We start from the raw sequence: 16,788 nt of genomic DNA, 5'->3' as shown, positions 1-16,788 counted from the left end.
TGTACTCCAATAAAGCATCTTGCAGAAAAGCAAATGAAAAGGGGTGGGGTTAAACTTAAGCATGGTTTTAAATATTAGAGTGACCATATGACCAGGAAAGAGTAAAATTCACTCTGGTCATATGGTCACTCTCCTTGGTATTGAATTGAATTGTAATATTTTATTTATACTGGGCGACCTCTTCAGTCAAAGACTGGTCTCCCAGGGGGCCAAATTATGATCAGTGGCTGTGATGTACTAATACACCAGGGTAACCCCCTACTCATTTCGAAAGATGTACTAGATTCTTTAAAGTGCACATAAGCTAGATGTGTACACTGGACCTACGGTTTATAGTCCTTATCCGAGAAGACTCGTTCTACCACCAGAACCATGAAGTGTGTGAGCCTTGAACCCTTGCCGATGTTATGGCTATGGATTACGGTTCCACCGTCTTAACCGCTCGGCCACTCACTCTTATATTATTAGATACTGTAGTTACAGTACCTATAATCTAGTACAGTACAGTACCTCTGATATTCCATATTATGTATTTTCTATTGTCACACCTATTTCATATTTCATACTAATATTACTTGTGATTTGTCAATAACTTCAATCACTTTCTTCATTTCTCTTTGAATAACTGATGATTTAAATATTAGTGCAAGATTTATATTCTGCGATTGCACGCAGTTACTGCAGTAATCTTGTACAACACAGTAAATGTTTTTTATGCTTCTTTTCTTTTTTCATTGTAATTCTTTGTTTGAGTAGAGTTGTCTTGCGTCCTAGGAGACGTATAAGAAACTATGTTGAAATACATCTTGTAAAAGAGACGAGAACTTATAGCTCTGATCCTCAATCTTCCGATTCGTAAGTGGCATGGGTTGCATTGATAATCACAACAAAGCCTCATGTAGTAGGCTGCATTGGAGTAGAATTTGAATAACACTGCTGTGATCTTTAAAGTTAATAATATGTTAATAAACTTTTCAATTTTTATTTCTAACAACGATTTATATAAAATGATACTGTATTATCTATAACTTTATTTAATTATTGAATGCAGCTAACAACTCTGCACTGATTGTTAATATATTAACTGTTTGATTGAAGTATGGACTGTTAACGTCTACGAAATGCTAGCATGGTTTAAGATTTTTTAGATGTCAGTTTGTTTAAAAAAACAGCAGGGTTAACATCTATTATTGTTGGATTTTTTATTTAAAAGAATGTTAACCCTTACTGTTAGCATTCATTCACCTGGAACTTAATAATTAAACAAATAAACCTTAAATATGCCATTTTTATTCATAATTTTGAAACTACATTGTTTGGAATACAAATAGCATTTATATTTTATGAATCATGTCTGTAACAATGATATTATATTTACTATACAATGTGAATGAAATAACTAATAAATTCTAACAATTTTTGCTAGAGTTCATAAAAGTAGTATATTATAAAGTCAAGAGAACAGTGTAATACATTTAGTTTTAGCCCCCCAATCATAATAATAAAATACAATATGTATTACTGTTACTTATTAATAGTACTATGTTTGTTACATGCATGTATACCTTTTTGATTTACTATACCCTTGTTGATAATTTTTAAATGTTACCTAGTATTGATTCTTTTATTATTAACGGCCATTATTGATTAGAAGGTGTTATTCTATGGAATAAATTACTTGAGAGTTGAGTTAATTTGAACAACAAGATACCTACATACCTTGTCTACCTTGTCATCTGCCATTTTGCAGGTCCATGAAAGTCTTCTTTCTGCATACTTCTCTTTCTAATACTTCTTTTCTAAAAATGTATTTTTATTTTAGTTTTTTTTTTCTTTCTTTTCCTTTCTCCTCTTGATTTACCATCATAATCTTCCTTCTATCACAATTTTAAACAGTCCTCTTTCTCTTATTCTATGTCTAAATTGACAATCATAATATTCGTTTAATTTAAGTATGTACCTTCCATAGCAGTCTATAAGTTTGTTTTTTCTACTTTAAACAGATATCTACAATCTGACGATGCAGATTCATACATCCGGACAGACGATGAGAGTATAGTGCGTACAGACGATGAATATGTGATGCGAACAGATGACGAGCTGCCTCGTCATACTGATGATGAGCTTTTAGATGCAGGACGGGTAGGTTTGTACAAACCTTTATTGTTTTCAGACCTAAGCCATATGGGTCAGGGGTCAGATCTATCAAACAAGCTTAGCAAATATATCAATTTAACCTTTTTTTTATATATATTTAGCCAAATAGCTTAACCTTCTTAAAGGTGGAAATCCCATTCACAAGACAAACATATACACAAGATGCTCTACATAAACAAAGTCTTTGGGAGTGGAGTTTTAATTTGTCATTAGAAAGAATCCTTGACAGTACTTGAACCCAGGACCCTTGGATTGGTAGCCAAGCACCATAACCACCAAGCCACAACTCCGCTTCACTCTCCATAACCTTGTTATAATGACTAGGTTATGAGTGTTCAAGTTGCACTATTTTAACTGAAAGCAAAAACAACAAATTAATATTTGTTAATTTTACAGAATATCAGAAGACAGACCGATGACGGAGTGACAGACGATGACACTAATATGAAAACTGACGATGAAGGAGCAAACCCTCACTGGGAAGATAACATGAGAAGATGGATAAACCGATAGATAAAAGATGACACTTAATTGCTTTGAAATAGCAGGAGGAGTCATCTTAATGTTCTGCCTCCTCCTTCTCCTTCTCCTCCTCAGCAAATCCAAATCAAACCAACCCAAGATTAGAAGCTTATTATTGTTATTATTATTATTCTTTATACTAAGTAGCCTCTTCAGTCAAAGTCTGTTCTCTCAGAGGGCCCAGTGTATAGTATGATGAGTTTGTGACAGTGGCTGTGTGTGAATTAGTACACCGGGGTAACCCCCTACTGGTCTCGAAAGGTGTACTAGGTTCTTTAAAGTGCACATGGACCAGATGTGTACACTGGACCTACGATTTATAGTCCTTATCCGAGAAGACTCGTTCTACCACCATGGAGCGAGTGAGCCTCGAACCCTTGCCGATGTTATGGCTACGTATTACGGTTCCACTGTCTTAACCGCTCAGCCTCTCACTCACTTTAATGATTTTAAATTCTTTAGGTTTGCGATGACCCAGGTGATGCATTACATCAATTGTCCAAGTTATCGTCTATTTCTTATTGTAGATTTTTTTTATTTGCGTACTTCAAAAAAAAGGTTACAATTTAAATGTCTGTGATATCAACATTTAAGGTTGTTGACTGGACCTAGAATAAACCAAATTGGCCAGCTTGGTCTTCATATGACGTTGTAAAAAATCCTAGGTTGTTTCAAACAAAACTCCCTCCTGTATCTACGTACAGATCATTTTTATACTCTGTTATTATAAAATTATAATTTTAAGTACTGTGAATATTATGTCATAATAATAAATACTTTAATACTTAATATGTAATATATATAAAATGCTAGTTCATACTGTATAGATGACCAGCCATATTAATATGAAATGTAAAAATGAATTAAAATGTGTATATAAAATACAGTTAGATGATTAGTTAATACTGAATTGACAAAAAAATTGTCGAATATAAAATGCTCTAAATTATAAATATGACTAGTGAGAAAATATATTTGTATAAATCTCATAATTTAATAATTATTGCTACTGTATATTTGTCCTTATACCTTAATAATCATATTATCTGAATTCATAATTTGTACTGTTATACCTTAATTATATATATAGATTTCACCTGTTTGTTATACCGTTATTGTATTCATAATTTTATCTATTTGTTTATATATGAATTCATAGGTTTTAATTTGCAGAAAGCTACTGCATAAAACAGAATCAATGGTCGATATTATAATATAATATTTTGTATAAACAAAGTAGAATTAGCTACGTAAAATAAATGACAATATCCTGGTTGATGAATGCAGATAAAATGCTTGACCGACTATCAAAGTAAATTAAGTTTATAGTGATGGATTTCATGCCAAAATATTTATTTATTACTTTTATTTTGTTATTAACCACCTTTAAGGAGAATAACCCATACCGGTTTTTCAATATCATTGATATTAAGGGGTTCTCTTTAAATTTAATTAAAATACAAAAGCAACAATATAAAAACGTTAAAACAGTTACTAAGATAGAAACAAGGCATAGTGTATATGGCTAAAGAAAGCAACCGAAGTGTAGATGATAAAAGATCATTATTAAATTTAGCATCTTTAAATTTACATTGAATCAATGGAGCATGACTTAAGGCTGGGCTTATAAGCCAGGATGGGCTTATAAACCAGTGCTGAGCATATAAACCAAGCTGGACTTTGTGTATAATTGTGAACAAACAACTTTCCTTATTTTGCAATGATAATGATGCACCATGCTGTATGAGGACTGTCACTATTTCTAAGGTTTAACCTGGGCTGGGCATATAAACCAGGGCTGGGCTTCGTGTATAATTGTGAACAAACAAATTTCCTTATTTTGCAATGATAATGATGCACCATGCTGTATGAGGACTGTCACTATTTCTAAGGTAGGCAATCCCTTACTCAGATACAAATCAAATGGAGTGTCTCCATCCTTGATAAAAGAAATCATAATCATAAGTTTAATAATATTGATACATAAGAACGCCTTTGTACTAAATATATACTTAAGTTTTTTTGTTTTATCATTATTGTGTGTTTTAGTTGTACATCTGTTAAGTGACTACATGTATGTTTTAAGGTTTTGTTATTTTTTTGTTTATATTTTATGCAAGTGCTGAGTTTGTATAAGCAGCTAGTATTAGTAATAGTGTGCTCTAAGTTGTAACAGCAATAATCGTTTTGATATTTTTTTAATCAGATACTAAAAAAAGATGTAAATATCATTTCTGCTTCTGCCGAAAATGATCGGAATGTCATGTTTATACGTGTTTATTATTAGTTTGAGAGAAGTGTACTGCTTCCTTGAAAAGATAAGTCCAATTTCATAATCATTGTTTTATAAATTAAATTTGTCAGATTTTATGCCTAGATATATGATGAAAAATGACTGATTAGGCGTTACGGTTTATAAAAATAATGCAATTTAATTTTAAAATGTAATAAATTATCCACTAGATTATTAATGTAATTTTTTTTTTATGAATTATCAAAGTAACCTTGAGGCTAATTGTTTATTTGGAAATTTATTTAGGAATGTAATACAATTGTATAATAACGAATAACATTATTGAATTTAAACGTAAATACAGAAAGCAGATACCCATGTGTAAATGTTATGTGTACAAAGGCTGTTATTTGAATGCATAGACGTAGGTCTATAATGTAGGACGCCAAGTTAGTTATCATTATTTAATAAATCTGTGTACAGGACACATGTAAATATAATGTATTAAAATTGTGAATCTCAAGACCAATATTTCTTGATACTACTAAAATCTGGCCATAAAAATGACCAAATATCGATTTTTTTTTATATTGGTTTTTATATTTTTATTTCTATAATTTATGATAACGCAATATACGTGCATATATGACAATATTATTGCATAATAATTGAATTTTAAAAACTAGTTTAATTTTTAAAAATTGTTGGCCATTTTTGAAAAAATAGCTAAAATATCGACTATAGTACAGGGATTTTTTCAAAAATGGCCAAAATATCGACTTTTTAAAATTCATTTTTTATTATGCAATAATATTGCCATATATGCGCATATATTGCGTTATAACGTCTTATAGAGTCATAGTAACCAGTTTTGTAAAAAAATAAAACGGTCGAAATTTGGTAATTTTTCGAAAATTTCCCTGTACTATAGTATAGGGATTTTTTGAAAAATATCCACTTTTTAAAATTCAATTATTATGCAATAATATTGCCATATATGCGCACATATTGCGTTATAATCGTCTCATAGAGTCATAGTAACCAGTTTTGTAAAAAATTAAAAGGGTCGAAATTTGGTCATTTTTCGAAAATTTCCCTGTACTATAGTACAGGGATTTTTTTCAAAAATGGCCAAAATATCGACTTTTTAAAATTCAATTATTATGCAATAATATTGCCATATATGCGCATATATTGCGTTATAACGTCTTATAGAGTCATAGTAACCAGTTTTGTAAAAAAATAAAAGGGTCGAAATTTGGTCATTTTTCGAAAATTTCCCTGTACTATAGTACAGGGATTTTTTCGAAAATGGCCAAAATATTGACTTTTTAAAATTCAATTATTATGCAATAATATTGCCATATATGCGCATATATTGCATTATCATCATCTTATAGAGTCATATTAACCAGTTTTGTCAAAAAATAAAAGGGTCGAAATTTGGTCATTTTTTGAAAATTTCCCTGTACTATAGTACAGGGATTTTTTCAAAAATGGCCAAAATATTGACTTTTTAAAATTCAATTATTATGCAATAATATTGCCATATATGCGCATATATTGCGTTATAACGTCTTATAGAGTCATAGTAACCAGTTTTGTCACAAAATAAAAGGGTCGAAATTTGTTCATTTTTCTAAAATTTCCCTGTACTATAGTACAGGGATTTTTTCAAAAATGGCCAAAATATTGACTTTTTAAAATTCAATTATTATGCAATAATATTGCCATATATGCGCATATATTGCATTATCATCATCTTATAGAGTCATATTAACCAGTTTTGTCAAAAAATAAAAGGGTCGAAATTTGGTCATTTTTTGAAAATTTCCCTGTACTATAGTACAGGGATTTTTTCAAAAATGGCCAAAATATTGACTTTTTAAAATTCAATTATTATGCAATAATATTGCCATATATGCGCATATATTGCGTTATAACGTCTTATAGAGTCATAGTAACCAGTTTTGTCAAAAAATAAAAGGGTCGAAATTTGGTAATTTTTCGAAAATTTCCCTGTACTATAGTACATGGATTTTTTCAAAAATGGCCAAAATATTGACTTTTTAAAATTCAATTATTATGCAATAATATTGCCATATATGCGCATATATTGCGTTATAACGTCTTATAGAGTCATAGTAACCAGTTTTGTCAAAAAATAAAAGGGTCGAAATTTGGTAATTTTTCGAAAATTTCCCTGACCTATAGTACAGGGATTTTTTGAAAATTAGCCAAAATATCGACTTTTTAAAATTCAATTATTATGCAATAATATTGCCATATATGCGCATATATTGCATTATCATCGTCTTATAGAGTCATAGTAACCAGTTTTGTCACAAAATAAAAGGGTCGAAATTTGGTAATTTTTCGAAAATTTCCCTGTACTATAGTACAGGGATTTTTTCAAAAATGGCTAAAATATTGACTTTTTAAAATTCAATTATTATGCAATAATATTGCCATATATGCGCATATATTGCATTATCATCGTCTTATAGAGTCATAGTAACCAGTTTTGTCACAAAATAAAAGGGTCGAAATTTGTTCATTTTTCTAAAATTTCCCTGTACTATAGTACAGGGATTTTTTCAAAAATGGCCAAAATATTGACTTTTTAAAATTCAATTATTATGCAATAATATTGCCATATATGCGCATATATTGCATTATCATCATCTTATAGATTCATATTAACCAGTTTTGTCAAAAAATAAAAGGGTCGAAATTTGGTCATTTTTTGAAAATTTCCCTGTACTATAGTACAGGGATTTTTTCAAAAATGGCCAAAATATTGACTTTTTAAAATTCAATTATTATGCAATAATATTGCCATATATGCGCATATATTGCGTTACAGTCGTCTTATAGAGTCATAGTAACCAGTTTTGTCACAAAATAAAAGGGTCGAAATTTGGTCATTTTTCTAAAAGGGTCGAAATTTGGTCATTTTTCGAAAATTTCCCTGTACTATAGTACAGGGATTTTTTCAAAAATGGCCAAAATATCGACTTTTTAAAATTCAATTATTATGCAATAATATTGCCATATATGCGCATATATTGCGTTATAACGTCTTATAGAGTCATAGTAACCAGTTTTGTCAACAAATAAAAGGGTCGAAATTTGGTCATTTTTCGAAAATTTCCCTGTACTATATAGTACAGGGATTTTGTGAAAAATAGCCAAAATATCGACTTTTTAAAATTCAGTTATTATGCAATAATATTGCCATATATGGGCATGCGCATATAAAGGCAGAAATTCGTCCATTTTCGAAACCCCAGCAATGTGTCTAGTCTCAGCGAAATACACCTATAGCAAGGCACGAAAAGTTTTTCAATTCTTATCTGGGTATTATTGTAGTACAGTACTCTCATTCATTGTACATCTATTTAATAACCTATTATATGAAACATGAATACATAATAAAACAGAAAATAAGCGGTGCTATTAAATAGGCCTAAATCCAGCATATTTAGTTGAATTATGATTTTTTTTTTGATACAGATAATATTTACTATTTTATTTATATACATTAATTATGTTTATAGTATTGATAACATTTTGGTAAATGAAAATACCTTCACCTATGATTTCAACAAAATTAGTTGCAATGTTCGTTGACGTCAGTTGTAGTCTTTCGTTTCCAAGCGAAGACGAAATGCCCAAATCCTGCTCCGAGAACAACACTAAGCCCGATCCAGACGTTAAACGTCATCACTAACAGCATTAACATGTAGCTCACAGTCACTTGTACGATATGAAGCAACGACTGCAGAAGGTTCCAACCACTGCACATTGTTGACCTGTGTAAGAAATAAAACGAAGACAAAATATTAGTGTATAGTTTTTGTAGTTGACTACTGTACAATCTATAGTTCATCACTAAAAGTCATATCTACATACATTCTCTCGAATTAGGAATATAGATCCGCAACACAACATATTTTGAGTGTCGAATTAACAAAAGAAGAATATCTAATTCCTGAAACTGGTAGTATGAAGTGTAATTACGGTAATTATTAAGAAGGCTATAGAGTAAAAGTAGCCCTACAACGTACTTGACCAATTTAATTTGACAATGGAAGTACGTACTTAAACACGCAAAAGAGTTTCAAAATTAAAGTGTAATTTAAGAGAATACGGTATACAGCGGGAAAAATGAATCGATTACCCAAATGAATCATCCAGATATTGATAATAAATCGATACTTACCCGGAGTCGTCATCCAATTGAGCAAGCGGGGTCATGCTTCCACTCTTTTCAAGATCGGTGGCTTCGTATCCACGTTGTTTTGAATAACGATGAAGGAGAATTTCCCGGAAAACCTTCAAACCTTCGTAGAGAGCGGCAATTACAAAGATGACGACACATGCCGCAATGAAACCTATAACAAAACAAAAACGTGTTGAACTTACAATAAAAACAAGTACATCAATTGAGGAATAAAAAATAAAAATTGAATTGAACAAAATTGGTATAACAGAACATAAATTATTCGTCATATTGACATGTTTATATTTGTGTACAATCTTTAAATTACTGAAACCAAATTATAGGATATACAGTTATGATAAAACGTAATGGCTGACTGGGTTCATGTTCTATTGAACGTAAATGTCTGGTTGTTATTGTAGGCTAATCCTGTTTAGCCTTTGTGTATTGTGGTTGGTGAAATAAAAATGATATTTTGAATTGTGAACGAGAATGCAAACAATTAAACAAAGGCGTACGTCCCTGGATGTGCGTGACGTTTATTTTTGTTATATAACATCGCCATTTTTAATAAAATGTTTAGTAGAAAGCTCTAGAAGAATTAATGAATAAATAGAATAAGAGAGAATACTTACTTCCTATATCGTCCTCGATTACACTGAAATTTTGAAACAGCAAAATCACTTTCTCGCCAATGGTAAAATATCCCTGAATTATTTAAGAAAAAAATATTCCAAAATACAGTTAGGCCTATGTAAAATGTATGCAATCGTGGCATGCTTATACACATTTTAATATAAGAACATAATTATTCCATGGAGTCTATAATATTTCCTCCATTACTTCCATGACTCCATGTTATTCAAATTCTTTTATTTCGAAATATTTTATCCATATAAAAAAACAAAAACGTACAAACATTGTGCATTAGTGCAATTAAGCACGAAGAAGTTCGAGTCCAACCAGATAATACCTGCTAAAGCTATGCCTACACTATCAAACTATAGTTTGACAAAAAAAGGTGTGATGTGCCTGAATATGGTAGTGATATGCTCAAATATGGTAGTGATATGACATCATCATGTCCATATAATAAGGGCACATCACATTTGTTGTCTCATAAAGTTTGATAGTGTAGTGATCAGTACCTTGCATTAGGTCAAAATATCGGGTCAATACAATTATGAATTTTAATATTCTGGAAATTATTAAATGTATGTAAAAGACATACACCATTCCGTCTATGCTCAATTAAACTGAATTGTCTATAGTGAATATTAGATCTTTCTACAACTTTTCAAAACTTTTTATTTACGTCACCAAACTGTTGTCATATTGTTTATTTCAGAACCCGTGTGTATGTACAAATCATGAACGTTCTATATTCGTTGAATGTGGAGAATATTTTTAATTCTAAGTCTAAGTCATATTTACCTCGACTCCGCTTCGTTAGATAATTTCAATCTTTAAAATCATAAAATATAAATATTCTCCACAATCATTTAACTCATAAGCTTTCATGTTGTATGGTTACTTACATTGTGACCACCAGATGAATGATCAGAAGAACCGGGATCGTGAGACATATGAGGATCCTCTGTGGCCATTCCCATGAGGTTGTGGTTGTGTGTCGTCATTGCATGGTGTCCACCATGTGCACCGTCCATCATGCCGGTGGTCATCATATTATGATGTCCGGGTTCATCGGACATCATGTGCATCGTCTCTGTCACCTTTTGCTGAAAAAGTTATATTGGAAGATATTTATTAAACCTGTAAGTTGGGTATTGGGTACATCCGGGCGAATTTCGTACTACCAAACAATTAACTTCATAATTATTTGATTATGCAAATGCATCGTCGAAAAATTAAACTCATGACCACGCAGAACACAACAGATTGTCTGAATTGTTTTAGTGGTGAAATTTGTCGTCTTATTGTAACACAGCAGTGGCTCAGAAAAGAAATACTAAATGTTAGAACTAAACATAAACTCAGGTCTGAGATTTCTGAGTTGGTTACTGTAAAATGTAGAATACATCAACATAAGCGTAATACTAAACGTTAGCAGTGTTGATTCAGTCAAAAGAAAATGACCTGATTGCCACCAAGCCTAAGATTTTAAAACAAACCTCATACTTAATACAGTATTTTGATAGTTTCCAAATGTTAGCCAACTTACCATATTGTAGATCTATTATATTACCATGGGTAATCCAAATGGTTTCACGCTTGTTATTAGGCTGTGTGTTTCTTTAATAAGAACTTGTTTTGAAGCTTAGTTTAAAATGCCTCAGTAATTCTAATACAAACAATGAAAGCACATACCGTGTCAAAACCTATACAATTCGGCAGAAACAACAGACAATGCAAGCATAATAATAGAACACCTACATGTTAAGCAGTTCATGATGCTCACAAGACTTACTCTGACGTAAACAACAACTTGTAGTTCTTTATTCATTTATTGGTCTATTTATTTTTCTTCTTACATTTTATTCCCAGATTAACGGAGTACTATACTTTGTATAATTATGAAATTATAGTTTCTGTCCATCTACTTTATTTAAAGCTCATGTACAGGTATGAATTTTAAATATAATATCTGGTTAATTGTACATAAATCAAATATTTGTAACAGAAATCATGACGAAAAAACATGAATTTCCCTTAAAATGGACAAATACAAAATTTGGCAAAATTCTGCTATAAAAACCAGGAAGATTTTTTTCAGTGGTTAGGCCTATAGTTAGTTTAACCTAATGTAAAAACATGAACAACAACAGAAATATTTGTGTTAAAACTCAATATATCATGAATATCGGAATTGTAGGACTAACCAAACCAACCAAAAATGCTGCATATATATTACATTATATCAAAAAGAGCATAGTCAATGTCATGAGAAGGAAACCATTTTGACGAAGAAATAATGATGACGTATTGTTATTTAAAATATCTATTAACGGTATGTTATTTTAATACAATTTCTATTTTTGTATTACTGCGTATGACGAGAGGACGCAGTCATTTAGCCTGTCGACCGCAACAGAACAATATTTACGTTTCGTGACGGAGTGGAAAGGTGACGATTCTTCATATACAATATCTTCATATCGGTAAAGTATTCTCATTACCTTTCATTGTAATAATTTAGTAAGAATTTAAGTAATGAATTAGAAAACCAGGTATTTAAAGATATGTAGGCCTATTAGCACAGGTATATTGGATATATATATCCGGTATAGGCCTACCTGTACAACAAGGAAGTAAATAATGTTCATTATTCGGGCCTGGTATTATGATTTAAAATTATTAAAACGTTTGTGTAAAATTAATGATGAATACATGAAAGTATAATTTTATTTCTTTTGTAAGATATTATTGAAAAAAGAGCGTGCTGTAACACGTAGTTTTACAGTTTTACATTCGGCTGTTATAGGCCTACACATAATGAATGTTTATGAGTGGAATGGTACAATTAATTTCATGAAATGAAAGTTTATAAATTTAGGCAAAGCCAAGTGAAATGTAACAAATGTTCATATTTCACCGAATGAAATTGTTTGTAGCCTACCATCGTGCAAAAAGCAAGGCGCAAGACGAAATTGCAATACTCCATTGTATATAGAGACACTGTACGCTTGTGAGTGTTACATAGCATTATTTAATACCATGTGACCCACAATCAAATTGATACATGATTCGTAATTATTTGAGACGTTCTATCTTTCCCATTCTTCCAACTTTTTTTTTCTAAAACGTGACAGCTGTCACAAGAAATTTGTAAAGTCAAGCTGAAACAAAACTAATAAGCAAATACAATACAGCAAGATAGGTGTATATTCATACAGAGCACACCAAATTCAAATGCCAAGTACTGTATTTTCCTCGACTTTTGATTTACTTTTAAATCCTGATTTCTCCTATAATAATTTTACTATGAACTTTGTTTATAGAAGGATATACATACCAGGAAAAATGGATAAAAAGGGGCTGAATTACTTGAAAGGATTTGCTGAATCGTTCAAGCGAAGTTTTAACATGCGAGTTTTAGCAGAAGATACTGAGATTAAAGAAGCTTACAAAACAGCTCAAGAAAGAGGAAAAGTACCATTTAACAGAACAAAGCTTCTTATTATTGGTGATCATGGTGCCGGGAAAACGTCAACCTGCAGGCGTTTACAAGGAAAAGATTTTCGACCAGAAGAGCCTAGTACAATCGAAATAGAAACAAACACTGTTACAGTGAACGTTAGTGATGTTAATAGTAAATGGTGTGAAGTGACCAGCACTCCACTTGAAGATTATGAAAGTTCAGCAGCGTGGTGGACAGTATCACGTGTGCTCAAACAGAGCAAACGTAAGACATCGAGGGAATTTGATTCGTCTGACAGAAATACACTATCAATCCGAAAGCTAATGGAGGACGCTTGTTATCTAATGTTGTATCTGATCCCTTTTACTGTCATACTATGTTTTGGTGGGTTTACATTCGGGTTCGGGCCAGTCGTGTGGTTATACATCGTTAGTATTATGACAATATGTGATGTCCACAGTGCATATCGCTTTGGTTGTGGATACACTATAGTGATGGTCCTTGTAGATAAAGCAACACAATTAAGCGAGCAGACTGAATACTTACAAAGTATGGAGTTAAATACATGGGTTTATGTGACAGCACCACTAATGATTGTTTGCTTGTATGGATTGGGTTCATTCATCGTCGGAGTGCTTATGAGTACAGGTGGTAGGACTGGTATCTGTTTAGCATTGTGCATCATGGTACATCCAAAACAATACATTATTTCTATGGAAGTTTTTTTAGAAAAACTGTCATTTATATGCAAACTATATCTTAAATTCGTCATTTCTGCAGTAATTATAACAGTAATTTATAGAAGAATTCACACAACAATATTTTCAATCAGTCGAAAAAAGTTTACTATTTTGTTATTACTTAACATAATGATTATCCTAGCAGCGACATGTTATTTCGGAAGAAACAATTTTGTTGACATATGTATTTTATTTTGCTTTATTGCACTTATATTTTCGTTTACATGCGGGCTTATATTAGGAAGAAAGATTATGGCTTATGGGTATGTGCCTGAAAATTATCTTTTAAAGAAATCTTTTGGTTTTATAGCTGGGATATGCTTAGCAAAAATATGTGGCTGGAGATTTGGAATTACAAACAATTTAATAAATGTAATCGATGGCTATATTCATTCATATTGTTTGGACTTGTTTTTATTTTTTGCGCCAATTGTTGCGTTTATTGTCTATGAGTTATTATCTTATGTTAAAGTAAAAACTACGTCATCAATACCAATACCGCATATCAGAAAATCAATGAAAGCGGATCTTCGAAATGAAACAAATATTGATGCCAGACTAAGTTTATGGGATTTTTCAGGACAAGAAATGTACTATAATACACACCACCTATTTATGCCAAAGCAAGGAGTATACTTGGTTGTTTTCAACGCTGTAGAAGCCATTTCTAATCCTGATAGACACATTAAACGGCTACAATTCTGGTTACAATTTATTGCTATGCATGTTGATATTGAGAATGTTGTAGTGTTTCTTGTAGGAACAAGAAGAGGAAGTGTACGTGATGCAAATGCGTTTTCTACTTTTGATAAATTTGTAAATACACATCTTTACAAAAGGTTTTCTAGGTTGCTTGCTTTTCATCCAAGTGGACGACTTTGCTTTTTTATTGAAAACGCATTCCAAATTGATAAGGAGCTTAACATTTTACGAGAAAGGATATATAGTGAAGTTTCGAAATTGAAATACTTTTGTGAAAAGTTTTCTTTAAAATACTTATTATTTAAAAACACGTTAAATGGATTTCGACATAGACATTCTGCTATTGTGAGTATCAAAGAAATCAAAAATGAATTAAAGTTAACAAGCAAAATCTTTGTGAAATATGAAGTGCGTCAACTTTTAGATTTCTTTGATAAATCTGGAGATATTATATACAATGAACTTGATGAACTACTTCAGAATTATGTTGTTTGTGATCCTCAGATATTAATAGACATTCTTAAATTATTAGTGAATGTACCTGAACCACACAAAAGAAACAGAATCGTGTCTGACCTTTGGCAGAGATTACTGGAAACAGGAATTGTTGATAGTAGACTATTGGAACACATTTGTCGAAACAAAGGAATTTGGAGAGTTTATCCTTATGTGATTCGGTACTTGGTAGGAACACAGTTGATGTTTCCACTTACAATAACTGACCCAGTTGATCAAGTTGGAACATTCTGTCTTCCTTGCAAATTGCCCAAAATTGATTCAAAACAAATAGAAATTAATTATAGTGATCATACTTCTGACAAAATTTATTTCGATTTTAGTGAAGTTTTGATAGAATATATATTTCTTCGACTTATTGCAAAATGCTGTCAAGATTTTGATTGGATTACAATGTATTATAACTGTGCACATTTCAAAGCAAGTGAAACATTGTTTTTTCAAATAAACACGGAAACAGTTTCTTCGGGCAGTATTTTTCTATACGATAGAAATCTCATCAAACTATCAGTGTCTAAAGAAATCCCGAGTCAATCAGTTAATATCTTACAGAAAATACATTCTTTCATTGAAGAAATAATCTTACAGACATTTAATCCAGATTACTTTCGTGATCAATATGTTTGTGGTCCAGTTTGTGAAAGATGTAGTTCATTGGATGGAACGATGTGTTTGGTTAATCTAGTTGGCTTAGGTAACGATGTTTCTGCTTTGAATGAATACAGACCAGATGAACACCACAATGTTTATTGTAAACCAGAGGTAACTATTAATACTTTGTGCTTGTTTTTACGCCATCTTTCAATGAAGTTAATTACTGTATGTGTGCCTAAATAGACAATAATTTGTGGATTTTTATTTTAAAATACTTTCTTCTTTTTTCAGTTCCGTTTTACCTGCAGTAGACCAATAAGCGCCAATCAATAAACAGCCATGTATTTTCTATGCAATCAGTTATATACAGTGTAGATATCTACATACAGAGACGGTATCGTATAGTGATCAGTTAACACATCTTATGTCATTTGATACCGAATAATCGAATGTTTGAAATAAACTAATATTAAATAGACTACTATAAACATGTATTTTTTTACTTGGTCAAAATAAAAGCACAACGCATTGATAGCTAAGCTCAGTATGGAATATGCCTTGTACGTCGTTGTCGGGATTGTGTACTGCTGTGGCTGCCCAATATAGTACTATACAAATAATGAGTGTTTATAAGTTGGGTGGTGGAGAATATTTCATAAGTTTGAAAGATTGTTATATTTAACAAGGTGGAGCTGACTCATGAAAATATTCTCCCCTATCCAATGAATACGAAACATTCATTATTTTTTTATACACACCTTTAATTGTTTTAATAAACGAGCACCATATACTATGCCTAATAACTAGCTAGAGTGAAGTGTAGAAAGGCAGATAGGCGATACGAAAAATCTCTATAGGCAATTGAAACTGATCTAAGCTAAATTTTTTCAAACGGTTTCACGTCTTGTACAGTTGTTTTTATTAATTCTTAAAAATCATACAAACGATCTATAAAGCTAATGTATGGGGTTTTTTTTGTCTAAATTAGTACATATCGCTC

At 31.4% G+C, this 16,788-nt stretch overlaps 3 protein-coding genes across 8 annotated transcripts in view; 2 read left to right on the top strand and 1 right to left on the bottom strand.

Annotated features, from left to right (window-relative positions):
• LOC144853711 (dystrobrevin beta-like) overlaps positions 1 to 5,484 on the top strand; it is a 48,995-nt gene extending 43,511 nt beyond the window's left edge. For 5 of the 6 annotated variants that reach the window (XM_078711492.1, XM_078711491.1, XM_078711490.1 and 2 more), the window contains exons 16-17: positions 2,004 to 2,142; positions 2,554 to 5,484. In XM_078711492.1, the coding sequence (XP_078567618.1) occupies positions 2,004 to 2,142; positions 2,554 to 2,670 (256 nt within the window). In that variant the 3' untranslated portion in view covers positions 2,671 to 5,484. Of the gene's footprint in view, positions 1 to 2,003; positions 2,147 to 2,553 lie in introns of all 6 variants that reach the window. The other variant, XM_078711494.1, reaches the window with a different exon arrangement.
• Positions 5,485 to 8,297: 2,813 nt separating this feature from the next.
• Positions 8,298 to 11,457, bottom strand: LOC144854368 (high affinity copper uptake protein 1-like). The gene is made up of 5 exons (XM_078712317.1): positions 11,320 to 11,457; positions 10,676 to 10,876; positions 9,773 to 9,845; positions 9,138 to 9,309; positions 8,298 to 8,727 (listed from the first exon to the last, which is right to left on the bottom strand). Exons 1-5 carry the CDS (start codon positions 11,320 to 11,322, stop codon positions 8,526 to 8,528), a joined length of 651 nt encoding a protein of 216 aa, XP_078568443.1. The 5' UTR covers positions 11,323 to 11,457; the 3' UTR covers positions 8,298 to 8,525.
• Positions 11,458 to 12,186: 729 nt separating this feature from the next.
• Positions 12,187 to 16,302, top strand: LOC144853973 (uncharacterized). Its single transcript, XM_078711853.1, has 3 exons — positions 12,187 to 12,256; positions 13,097 to 15,956; positions 16,080 to 16,302. The coding sequence occupies exons 2-3, from the start codon at positions 13,119 to 13,121 to the stop codon at positions 16,119 to 16,121; spliced, it is 2,880 nt and encodes a 959-aa protein (XP_078567979.1). The 5' UTR covers positions 12,187 to 12,256; positions 13,097 to 13,118; the 3' UTR covers positions 16,122 to 16,302.
• Positions 16,303 to 16,788: the final 486 nt, after the last annotated feature.

This window comes from Antedon bifida, chromosome 10 (genome assembly GCF_963402885.1).
Source record: "Antedon bifida chromosome 10, ecAntBifi1.1, whole genome shotgun sequence".
Classification (NCBI taxonomy): Eukaryota; Metazoa; Echinodermata; class Crinoidea; order Comatulida; family Antedonidae; genus Antedon; species Antedon bifida.
Note: the sequence above shows the minus strand (reverse complement) of the source record. Positions and strands in the feature narration are given on the sequence as shown.